At 36.2% G+C, this 13,025-nt stretch overlaps 1 protein-coding gene across 1 annotated transcript in view; it reads right to left on the bottom strand.

The window, feature by feature from the left end:
- Positions 1 to 13,025, bottom strand: part of GC (GC vitamin D binding protein) — a 36,756-nt gene that overhangs the window by 12,454 nt on the left and 11,277 nt on the right. The window contains exons 2-8 of the mRNA XM_081234709.1: positions 10,270 to 10,339; positions 9,559 to 9,691; positions 7,036 to 7,247; positions 5,761 to 5,893; positions 5,366 to 5,460; positions 1,365 to 1,494; positions 83 to 285 (exon numbers count right to left, since the gene is read on the bottom strand). Of these exons, the coding sequence (XP_081090835.1) occupies positions 83 to 285; positions 1,365 to 1,494; positions 5,366 to 5,460; positions 5,761 to 5,893; positions 7,036 to 7,247; positions 9,559 to 9,691; positions 10,270 to 10,339 (976 nt within the window). The remainder of the gene's footprint in view (positions 1 to 82; positions 286 to 1,364; positions 1,495 to 5,365; positions 5,461 to 5,760; positions 5,894 to 7,035; positions 7,248 to 9,558; positions 9,692 to 10,269; positions 10,340 to 13,025) is intronic.

Genomic DNA, 13,025 nt, shown 5'->3' on the forward strand with positions numbered 1-13,025 from the left:
TACTATTTTTTCCCATTTTAATTTCTTTGTCACTTAATGCTAGTGAATATCAATACTGTCAAATTAGATCAACCCTACTTACTGATCCAGGACTTTGGTGTTTCCTTTATCACACACATCTTTGTTTGTGGGCAACTTGACATCTAGCAGGTCGGGGTTTGGGGCAGCTGGCATGAAGTAAGTGCACACAAAAATGTCCATGGGTGTTTTTTCTTGACAACAGTCCTTAAACTTAGAATTCTTTGTGGATAAGTTGTCACAGATTTTTACTGTGTATTCAGGCAGCTACAAAAGCAATTGTGAGTTTGTGCATTGTTAGTTTTCTAGTTAATCTAATTAAAAATAAGGAAGGCTTACAAAATTCAGTGTGAATGCTCTTTCAAGGTACATTGGTAGGACATTTGCAGAGGGCAATTTGTCAATGTGTACTAAGAGCCTTAAAGTATACAATCTGATTTCCACGAATTTACTCTCAGAAAATAATTATGGGTGAAGGGAAGATTTAGCTATAAGGCTATTAAGGGCAGCATTGCTTAACATATTAAACTGAAACAACCTAAATCCAGTAAAAGGGGACTGGTTAAATAAAAAGATGGCATATCTAGGTAGATAAATGCAGCATATGCAATACATACATAGAGTCCCACTTAGCCATTATAAGTCAGGTTATAGAAAAACACCTATGGACACAGACAGGTATCCTTAATGAAAAAAGGCCAGGTAACAAAGTATCTATTGCTAAAGAGGTCCACAGACATGTAGTGACTTTTATTTAAGTAACAGTTCAAATTTTTATCTACTTGAAAGGATTATATAAATGAAAGGTGAGAAATTTGGATGACTATCAAATTTTAATAGACATAACAAAAACAGACACTTTTAATAATGGTTGTAGTGTTGTCTAATAGAACAGCATAACAAAAACAGTCACTTTTAATAATGGTTGTAGTGTTGTCTAATAGAACAGATGATGAATGATGAAATAAATAATTTCTATCTGTACTGTGCAATACTGAGCATTTGAAAAGTGGCTAGTGTTACCAAAGTTGAAGTTTAAACTTTAAGTTTAATTTAAACTTAACTATATATGACTAGTAGATCTGCACTGGGCTCTGTAGGTAGAGTAAGGTCTTGGGAATCAGAATCTTGTCCTTGTGTGTGGACTTTGCCACTTGCTAGTTGTATGACTTCAAATTATTAATCCTTGCTAATCTTCTGTTTCCTCATCTGTAAAATTGAGTTAACAATATATTTAAATTTCATAGGATACATATGTGGATTCATTGAGATGATGCATGTAAAAAGCAGCTTAGGAGAATGCCTGCCACTCAGTATGTGGCTCATGATGATGATGATTTTCTTACCTCCTTAGCCATGCAGTCCTCAGAGGCAGACTCACAGCACTTGGAGAGGATTGTGGTAACACCTTCAGCCAGGGGCAAAACATCCTCCAGATTTGCAGTAGGCACTTTTTGGGCAAATTTTATGAGATGGCTAAACAGTTAAAAATGAATTAGTAGTTTACCCATATTCTCAGTTTTTTTGGTTTCATTATGAACACAGAGTCGGGAGGAGTAGTAGCATAATTTTAATTCCTCAACAGCTGCATAGAGCACAACTGCTATGTGATGGATCCTTTGTGCAGCAGTCACTATTCAGAATTCAGTCATCCCCAGTGAATCTTTTCATATTTTCAGTACTGATATAGAGCTTCTCTTCTGGCTAGATCTACGTAGTTGAAGCATGCCTTTAAAATGTTAGATCTAACGTATAGCTGATTCACTTTGTTATACAGCAGAAACTAACACAACATTGTAAAGCAATTATACTCCAATAAAGATGTTTAAAAAATAGTTGTGATAAAAAAAATGTTAGATCTAGGGGGCTTCCCTGGTGGCGCAGTGGTTGAGAGTCCGCCTGCCGGTGCAGGGGATACGGGTTCGTGCCCCAGTCCGGGAAGATCCCACATGCCGTGGAGCGGCTGGGCCCGTGAGCCATGGCCGCTGAGCCTGCGCGTCCGGAGCCTGTGCTCCGCAACGGGAGAGGCCACAACAGTGAGAGGCCCGCGTACGGCCAAAAAAAAAAAAAAAAAAAAAAGTTAGATCTAAAATGGCAATAAAGAAAGCACTAATGTCTATTCATAAGGCCAGCGTTGTGTTTTTGTGACCCCTCATAGTGTTTAAAATTTTTCATTAGTTCATTTAGAAACTACAGATAAAAGAAATAATGAAGACCTATAGCCCTAGACCACAGAGTTAATAAATGTTGATGTTTTGGTGTATTACCCTGAAGTATTTTATAAGGCTTACAAGGTATTTTATAAGCGATTATGCTCTACTATACCATTCACCGATTTTCCTTTTTCACTTAATATATCAGGAATAGGTTCTATATCATTCTTTTTAAATTGTGGCAAAAAACATATAAAATTGGCCATCTTAACCATTTTTAAGTGTATAGTTCAGTAATGTTAAGTATATTTACTTTTATATAACAGATCTCTAGAAATTTATCTTGCAAAATTAAAACTAGATACCTGTATATACTGCCCCCTCCCCACTGATCCACCCTCAGCCTTTGGTGAGCTTCTACCTTTTTGCTTTCTTTTTCTATGGCTTTTATTACTTTATTCTATATGAGTGAAATCATACAGTATTTGTCCTTTTGTGACTGCTTATTTTGCTTAGCCTAATGTCCTCAATGCTCATCCATGTTGTAGCATGTGACAGGAATTTAAGACTATATAATATGTAATATAGGTATGTATTGTATATATGTGTCACACTTTATCCATTCATCTGTCAGTGGACATTTGGGTTGCTTCTACCTCTTGACTATTGTGAATAATGCTGCAATTAACATGGGTGTGCAAATATCTCCTTGAGGTTCTGCTTTGAATTTCCTTGGATATATATGCAGAAGTGAGATTGCTGGATCATATGATGACTCTATTTTTAAATTTTTGAGAAAACTTCATACTATCTTTCACAATGGCTGTACCATTTTGCATCCCCATCAGCAGTGCACAGGGATTCCAATTTCTCCATATCCTTGCCAACACTCATTTTCTGTTCTTTTGGTAGTGGCCATCCTAATAGGTGTGAGATGATATCTCATTGTGGCTTTGATTGGTATTTCTCTTATGATTAGTGATGTTGAATATCTTTCCACTTACATATCTCTTGTTGAATCATCTGTTCAATTATTTTTAATCAAGTTATTTTTTGTTGAGCTGTAGAAGTTCCTTATGCGTTCTAGATATTAAACCCTTACTAGATAGATGACTTGCAAATATTTTCTCCCATCCCATAGATTGCCTTTTCACTTGGTTTTTTCCTTTAAAGTGCAGTAGTTTAAGCTTGATGTAGTCCTATATATCTATTTTTGCTGTGACCTATGCTTTGTTGTCATTTCCAAGAAACTGCCAAATCCAATGTCCTGAAATTTTTTCCTGATGTTTTCTTTTAGGAGTTTTATAGATTTAGATCTTTAATCCATTTTGAATTAATTTTAATATATGGTGTAAGGTAAGGTTCAACTTCATTCTTTTGCAAGTGCAAATCCAATTTTTCTGCACCATTTGTTGAAGAGACTTTTTTCTCAATCGTGTAGTTTTGGCGCCCTTGTGGAAAATCATTTGGCCATATATATTAGGGTTTCTTTATGAGCTCTCTATTCTTTTCCACTGGCCTCTCTATATCTTGTTATGCCCATACCACAGTGTCTTTATTTTTATTTATTTATTTATTATTATTATTATTTTTTTGTGCGGTACGCAGGCCTCTCACTGTTGTGGCCTCTCCCGTTGCAGAGCACAGGCTCCGGACGTGCAGGCTCAGCAGCCATTGCTCACGGGCCCAGCCGCTCCGCGGCATGTGGGATCTTCCCGGACCGGGGCACAAACCCGTGTCCCCTGCATTGGCAGGCGGACTCTCAACCACTGCGCCACCAGGGAAGCCCCCACAGTGTCTTTATTACTGTTGCTTTGTAATATGTTTTGAAATCAAAGTGTGAGACCTCCTACTTTGTTGTCCTTTTTCCAGATTGTTTTGGCTATAAGGAGTCCCTTGATATTCCATATGAATTTTAGGGTGATTTTTTTTTTTCTGTTTCAGCAAAAAAGAAAAAAAAAATGCCATTGGGATATTGATAGAGATTACATTGAATCTGTAGATTGCTTTGGATAGTATGGATATTTTTACAACATTAATTCTTCCAATCCATAAGCATGAAATGTCTTTCTATTTGTAGTTTTGATTTCTTTTAACAATACTTTGTTTTCATTAAATATTCTTTTAAAATATAATTATAACAAACTGTATGGCATTCTCTCATAAATGGATATATCATGATTGATTTAAATATGCTCTATTAAGAAATATCTAAGTTTTTCATATTTAAAAAAAAATGTGGCAGCAATGTTTTTAGCTAAATCTTTGTCCACACTCAGTGATAGTTCCTTGGAGTAAATTCCTAGACATGAATGCAAGTATAAATTTATGATTAAGACTATATGTATATTGTTATAGGGGGTTTTATACTATGAATTCCTATGCTCTGCATGCCAAATACTCTAAATGCAAGGAAAACTAAAGGGAAGTTTTAGAGAAGATGCCATTTAGTATTTCAGTAGTTCTAATGGAAGATTATTTTTAAAGGACTCATGAAAGTAAGTTTCTATGCCCTTTGGGGGAACCTTAAGATCTGGTGCCAGCATGAATTCTTTCATTACCATTAAAGGAAAAAACTTGTGGATCAGAGTAAAAGGAATTAAAGAGACTCTAAATACTGAAGATATAAAGCTGGCAAATCTAGATGTCTGAGAAGTTGAGGGAAGTGTAAACATAGAAACTGTCAAAATTGTGAAATTAACAATAGCCATACAAAAATCAAATTGAAGCTTATAAAGAAAGTAAGTAATTAGAATAAATTCATGAAGCCTAAGAGGTATACACTATAGAGCACAAAGCTTCATATAACAAGAATTCAGAAAGTTTTTTCCCAAGAAAAACATGGGCAAAGCAAGTAACACGTGATGAATAAAAACGATTGTTTTTGCTTGTGTGTTTGTAATGCATGCTAATATGAATACTGAGGAGATAATATCTAGTGGTCTACCAGTCTTCCCATATAAGCATATGGAAAATGTTGATTAAAATCAAATTATGTTTTAGAAAAGTTTTGTTCCTTATTCATATTTTGTGTAGAGAAAAGAAAAAATAACTGGGCCCTATTTGAGGATTATTGGAGCATAACACTATGGTTTGTATCTTCTATTACAAACATTTTCTTAGAGAATCCTAATATTATGGATCAATAGTGCAGAAACTAACAGCTATACGTGCTGATGGTGCTAAATCTTTACCTGAGCCTTGATTTCTCCTTCCCATAAGCAGAGTATTGTGAACAGATTCTATTTGACATTGTGGTGAGAAGTGATAATTGTTTAAGCTGAAGTCTCTAGAAAATAAATGAGAGAATGTCATTAGATGGTCAGGATCCATTGAAAGCAGTGTACAGGAATGGCCAAAAAGAGACCATTTGGACTCCTTTTGATGACTAGAAAACTGAATTCTGACCAACGGAACGTTTTCCCCAGAGGTGGTTGTGTGTTTTTCCCAATTAACAAAATACGAAAGAGGCATTTTAAAAACGTTTACGGATTCCAGAATCGGAATCTTTCTAACATTATTTGAAAGGAGCGGCATTAATAGAAGAAGAAGAAAAAAGAACATAACTATGTAACAAAATGACACTTACCTCTTTCAAAAAGCATACTGTTGGGTTTGGTGAGGTACAGCATGACCCTACCATGGAGAGAGAACTCTTAGTGTAACTGACTAATAGTGTCAAAGGAGCTTGTCCATAATTAATGGAATATTCATACATAAATCTGTGGGAGGAAAAATAGGATTGGTCAAAACATTTGTGGCAAACAATCTTTTTCAGAAGTATTTTGATGGAAAAAGGGTGCATGTTAGTTGATATTTATAATATCTAAAAAGCACTAGGGATTTAGAGAAAGGGTTATAATACTAATCACTTTTAATCAGTATCTTCATTTTAAAAATCTTTTTTAAATTTCCATGTAGATTACTTGGGAGGGGTCATTTGTCCCTTTATTCCTTTAGCGTCTGCCATATGCGTGGCCTATGGTAGCTGCTGATTAATGTTGGTGGAAAAAATTGAAATGAAGGTAATGGAATTATCTTTCATTATCTCTTTATTCTAGACAATTGTTGTGTATAGGCTTGTTTGTTGTTGAAATTATTTTAATTTTTGTGAGCATAAACCACTAAGTGTCTAAAGAGACTGAGATCTTAGGCAAAATCCTCCCTGAATTTACAGGGATGGGCAAGCCAACCAACTTTTATGAAATCATGACCTTGATTTCATACTTCTAAAGCCAGTTTGAATGATGTTGCTTTTGACTTCTGTGTGTGTATATATATTTTTTCTATTATCATAATTTTTTCCCAACTTTATGATCTTCTGAGAGTAAAGAATCAATATATAATCGGCTCTTCATGAATGTTAAATAAGAAGGTAAAAGTAATATGTCCACTAATGTGGTACAACAAATGTCATGTTCACAAGTGTTTCTGGGAATGTACTGTAAGAATGAAAAAAGCTGTTTATTTCTTATGCTCTACTGGAAATTAAATACTTGTGCACAGCAATAAAATTCTGTCAGATGGAGTATGCAAGGATCCCTAACATAAGAGGAATAACAATAGCTGCTGTCAAATATTTGAACGTGTCATGTAGACAGGGGATCCAAGTGAGTCTGCTTCAGATACTAGAACTAGGATGAGAGAGGGTAGGCGTTTGGGAAAGTTGACTTCATCTCCATCTGAGAAAGCTATTTGTAATAGGCACTGACAGAGATGGGATGTTGTGGGTGACAGTCAAGTTTTTGTTATTGGTAATTGTCCGGGTTGCGGTATAAGAGGTGTTTATATAGAATAGGGGGTTAGATTAGACATGTATGTTATTTTATGCCCTGAAGTTTTACATATGATGAAAGCAGCTTACTGATCAGCAAACCCCTTGGGATCTTTCCTGAATGCCTCACAGATCTCATCATTTGTTGGCTCTACATAGGTAGGAAATTCTTGTGGCTGGTGCTTCAGGGCAGCCATACAGAGTTTCTTTTCAAGGCCCTCTTTGGTGCAGCACTCGGGAGTTCCTGGGTGCACTGGGAATGGAGAGTCACTTTCGCAGGACTTAGCAGACAATGCTGAAGTCTAGAGTGAGAAAAGAAAAGTAAACTCACATATGTGCAAGTTTCCAGGCTTATAGTTCTCCATTTAGTATAACAACTTAGTCTTAAAATTTAAAATTCTCATTAGTAACAAACTGGCCATGACAAGCTGCATTATTCTAGTTATAGGCTAGTACAGGGTCTTATGTGAAGACTCAGAGTAGGACCAAAAGAGAACCTTCATTAACAAGTTAACTGTACGTGATTGCAGCTGTTAGAGGTTTGATCCTCTAGTTCAGTGTTTATCCACAGGGATATTAACATCTCTAAGGATGAGGGAGGTCATTTGAAAAAGCTCCATTGATTCTGAAGTGATCTCCCATCTGTATTCTGTTCTAAATACTGCTAAGAATGGGGACCTCCCTCTTCCCTCCTCCCCTCCCTTTCTTAAATGAACAGGCTCTTAATCCTTGACTGCTTTCGTCTTCAACATTGATTTACATTCCCCTATTCAGTGGTTCTTTAGCCTGCTTTTGCATCAGTGTATAAAACTAAAAAATGCCAAAAAAAAAAAAAAGAAGAGAAATGCCTGGGCTGCATAACACAGAAATTCTGATCAGTACGTCAAAGATGAGGCCTGAGGGTCTGTTTTTTCCCCAAAGTCCCAAAGTTTATTCTCCTATGCATCATGGGTTGAAGCACTGGTACAACTTAATTTACTGCCTCAACAGTGGTACATAGATACGTGTGGGCAGACTAAGCCCATGGTAAGAGTACCACCAAAGCAGTTGTATCAACAAGATGTTCTTTTTGGAAAGAATTTTATATCTGGAATAAAAATGTGGAATAGAAATAGTCCCATGGAAATAGAAATAAGCCCATGGAAAAAATTGGAGATTTACATGGGAAAAAGATTTTGACATCTTTACACTTATTTTATAAGATATCTTTTTTTTTTTTTTTTTTTTTTTTTTGGCTGTATGTGGGCCTCTCACTGTTGTGGCCTCTCCCCTTGTGGAGCACAGGCTCCGGACGCCAGGCTCAGCGGCCATGGCTCACGGGCCCAGCTGCTCCACAGCATGTGGGATCTTCCCGAACCGGGGCACGAACCCGTGTCCCCTGCATCGGCAGGCGGACTCTCAACCACTGCGCCACCAGGGAAGCCCTATAAGATATCTTTTGAAGATAAAACTTCTAAAGATCTTTCCTATCGATGAAGGAAAGCAACGCAACATGATAAATCATTTATGTAAACCAAAAGTAAACAGTGAATCTTTTCCCATTTCTTTCCCTGGCAAGTTTCCTGTTTTTCCTTTTTTATTAGCTCCTTTCAAATAAAAAAACAAAGTTTACAAAGAAAGTAACATATTTGTAGAAAAAATTGCTTTGTAAAGGAGGAAAAAGGTGTTATCCAAGAAATGTCAATGCTATCTCTGTTCTTATGATCTGTCTCTAACAATCTTGGATGGGTTATGACCAAACATTTCTGGTCAAGGGATGGGTTAGCAAATATATAAAATAAAATGGAAATAAAAATGTGTCCTTTTTTTTTTATTGTAGTTCGTAGTTTGCTTGTTTATTTTAAGATAGTGCAGAAGGTTGTGTTGAAATGACATATTATTTGTGGAGTTGGTGGGAGAAAACGATAAAGTTCTTAGGATGTAGATAAGGGCCAGGTAAAGAAATTAATAGGTAAGAGTTATAGAATATATTCTAATCAGATCTTTGGAGCATTGTGTCTGTTGGCTAACTGCTGCAGTCTTGAGCAGGGAGACACTTGTCTGTAGAGGTCTTTATCAAGATGCAGCTAAATGTCATTTTTATTCATCCTGATGACAGTATCAGTAAATTGCTAGAAATACCTGTAGTTTCACATTTTTCAGCTGTTGTCTATATTTTGAAAACTGTCATTTCAGCATTTTTTATTTCTGCGTGTATACTCTGAGGTAGAAAACTCAGAACAGTGTGTGTATATACAGGGCAATTTTTGAACCCCCAAATAACTTGAAACCAACACTAAGTTATTCCAGGGCAGCTGGTACCAGTCTTGGCATGATACAGATATGGGTATTGGTAGGCTTCTAAGATACACAGACTATATTAGAATTATTTCGAGAGGTCCATGAATTAATAATACACACCCCAGTTTTCTCATTTGAACCTTGTAGGACTAATGGGCAGAATTGGTTTACTCTACCAGAATAAATTTGGGCTCTAGGATAATAGACTTTGTATCTCCCTCAAACTTGGAGTAGGTGGGTTGCTGTCTAAAATTTCCCCAAGATATGACATAAAGGCCTGTCTTGACCCCCTTCTATGGGCCAGCATGGACATGGCCAACCACACAATCCTACCCTGTTGTCATAACAGTCAGGGTCAGCCCCCTCAGCACAGCAGGCTTCTGTCAAGGAGACAACTTCATTCACAAGATGACTGATCTGTTCAAAGGTGCCACTGGGAAATTTTCTGCTGTATAGGACCATTGACCTGAGGAGAAATAGAAATCAATGTATGCAGAATTTTTTTTAATTTTCACATTTGCACATATTTTAATATGAAATCTATTCAAATTTTTAGTGGAATATTGCACACATGTTTTTGACTAATGAAAATATGACATTGGCTTTAAAAATAAGTTTATCTAGAACAAAAACGCATCTTGTAACAGTAGAACTTGGGTTTGAGAGCTCCATCAAACCAGCCTCATGTTCTTTCCTCTCTCAAGCCTCCCCAAATGAACCTGTCCTTTACCTTGCTGCCTTTGTTTGCCTGCGTCCTAGCATGTACTATTTGCCTTTTAATTCACCTTAGAAAACTATGCTTACTTGTTTTCTCAACTCATTAGTATACTTGTAACATTGTTAGACCATATTAACAATAGTTCAACTGGAATCTTTGGATGTCCTCCATTTGCCTGACATCTCTGCCCACTTTGACCCTGGGGCTCTATCCTCTTAATCTTAATGGAGATCAGTTCAGTCCCTGACGCAGAATTGAAGATACCTCACACTTAGCTTCATTCAAGGTCAGGTAACCAGGAGAGTGAGCGAGTACCTCATACTTACAAAGATGTGAAGTCATCTTTTCCCAGGCTGGTGAATTCCTTGCAGACTTTATCTTTCTCATAATCTCGACCTAGGAACCAGAAATACATATAAAAAAAGTATCTTTTTCCTTTTAAATGAATGTTGCATTAAATGTATATATACAAAGGGATCATCCACATGATTCATCAGTGGTGAAAGTAGCATTTTTCTCAATACTTATATGCAGTTTCACTTTTTGGTTCCTTTCTGTTTTATCACAATGGATCAAACTTTGATGGCATGCTATAAACTTTAATGAAAATTAAAGAAATAAATTAAGAAAAAGAATGAACTATAGAGGGCAGACAACAGAAGCAAGAACTACAATTCTGCAGCCTGTGGAAGGAAAACCACATTCACAGAAAGATAGACAAAATGAAAAGACAGTGGACTTTGTACCAGATGAAGGAACAAGATGAAACCCCAGAAAAGCAGCTAAATGAAGTGGAGATAGGCAACTTTCCAGAAAAGGAATTCAGAATAATGATAGTGAAGATGATCCAGGACCTCGGAAAAAGAAAGGAGACAAAGATCGAGAAGATGAAAGAAATGTTTAACAAACACCTAGAAGAATTAGAGAACAAACAGAGATGAACAATACAATAACTGAAATGAAAACTAGAAGGAATCAATAGCAGAATAACTGAGGGAGAAGAATGGATAAGTGACCTGAAAGATAAAATAGTGGAAATAACTACTACAGAGCAGAATAAAGAAAAGAGAATGAAAAGAATTGAGGACAGTCTCAGAGACCTCTGGGACAATATTAAATGCACCAACATTCACATTATAGGGGTCCCAGAAGGAGAAGAGAGAAAGGACCCAAGAAAATATTTGAAGAGATTATAGTTGAAAACTTCCCTAAAATGGGAAAGGAAATAGCCACCCAAGTCCAGAAAGCACAGAGAGTCCCAGGCAGGATAAACCCAAGGAGAAACATGCTGCGACACATAGTAATCAAATTAATAAAAATTATTGAAAGCAACAGGGAAAAATGACAACATACAAGGGAACTCCCATAAGGTTAACAGCTGATTTCTCAGCAGAAAATCTACAAGCCAGAAGGGAGTGTCATGGTATGTTTAAAGTGATGACAAGGAAGAACCTACAACCAAGATTACCCTACCCAGCAAGGATCTCATTCAAATTCGACAGAGAAATCAAAAGTTTTACGCACAAGCAAAAGTTAAGAGAAATCAACACCACCAAACCAGCACTACAGTGAATGCTAAAGGAACTTCTCTAAGTGGGAAACACAAGAGAAGAAAAGGACCTACAAAAACAAACCCATAACAATTAAGAAAAGGGTAATAGGAACATACATATTGATAATTACCATAAATGTGAATGGATTAGATGCTCCAACCAAAAGACACGGGCTTGCTGAATGGATACAAAAACAAGACCCATATATGTGCTGTCTACAAGAGACCCACTTCATACCTAGGGACACATACAGACTAAAAGTGAGGGGATAGAAAAAGATATTCCATGCAAATGGAAGTGAAAAGAAAGCTGGAGTAGCAATACTCACATCAGATAAAATAGGCTTTAAAATAAAGACTATTACAAGAGAAAAGGGAAGGACACTACATAATGATCAAGGGATCAATCCAAGAAGAAGATATAAGGATTATAAATATATATGCACCCAACATAGGAGCACCTCAATACATAAGGCAACTGCTAACAGTTATAAAAGGAAATTGACAGTAACACAGTAATAGTGGGGGACTTTAACACCTCACTTACCCCAATGGACAGATCATCCAGACAGAAAATTAATAAGGAAACACAAGCTTTAAATGACACAATAGACTGGATAGAGTTAATTGATATTTATAGGACATTCCATCCAAAAACAGCAGATTACAGTTCACAAGTGCACATGGAACATTCTCCAGGATAGATCACATCTTGGGTCACAAATAAAGCCTTAGTAAATTTAAGAAAATTGATATCATATCAAGCATCTTTTCTGACCACAATGCTATGAGACTAGAAATCAACTACAGGGAAAAAAACGTGAAAAACACAAATACATTGAGGCTAAGTAATACGTTACTAAATAACCAAGAGGTCCTGAAGAAATCAAAGAGGAAATCAAAAAATACCTAGAGACAAATTACAATGAAAACACAATGGTCCAAAACTCTTGGGATGCAGCAAAAGCAGTTCTAAGAGGGAAGTTTATAGCAATACAAGCCTACCTCAAGAAACAAGAAAAATTTCAAATAAACCATCTAACATTACACCTCAAAGAAATAGAGAAAGAAGAATAAACAAAACCCAAAATTAGCAGAAGGAAAGAAATCAAAAATCAGAGCAGAAATAAATGAAATAGAAACAAAGAAAACAATAGCAAAGATCAATAAAACTAAAAGCTGATCCTTTGAATGTAAACAAAATTGATAAACCTTTAGCCAGACTCATCAAGGAAAAGAGGGAGAAGACTCAAATCAATAAAATTAGAAATGAAAAAGGAGAAGTTACAGTGGATACCACAGAAATACAAAGCATCCTAAGAGACTGCTAAACGCAACTCTATGCCAATAAAATGGACAACCTGGAAGAAATGGACAAGTTCTTAGAAAGGTATAACCTTCCAAGACAGAACCAGGAAGAAATAGAAAATATGAACAGCCCATGAATATACATAAGGTAGAGTAGGAATTCTTTTTTTTAAATTGGAGTATAGTTGATTTAAAATGTTGTGTTTCAGGTGTACAGCAAAG

This window comes from Mesoplodon bidens (genome assembly GCF_964165515.1).
Source record: "Mesoplodon bidens genome assembly, chromosome: 1".
In the NCBI taxonomy this organism is placed as follows: domain Eukaryota; kingdom Metazoa; phylum Chordata; class Mammalia; order Artiodactyla; family Ziphiidae; genus Mesoplodon; species Mesoplodon bidens.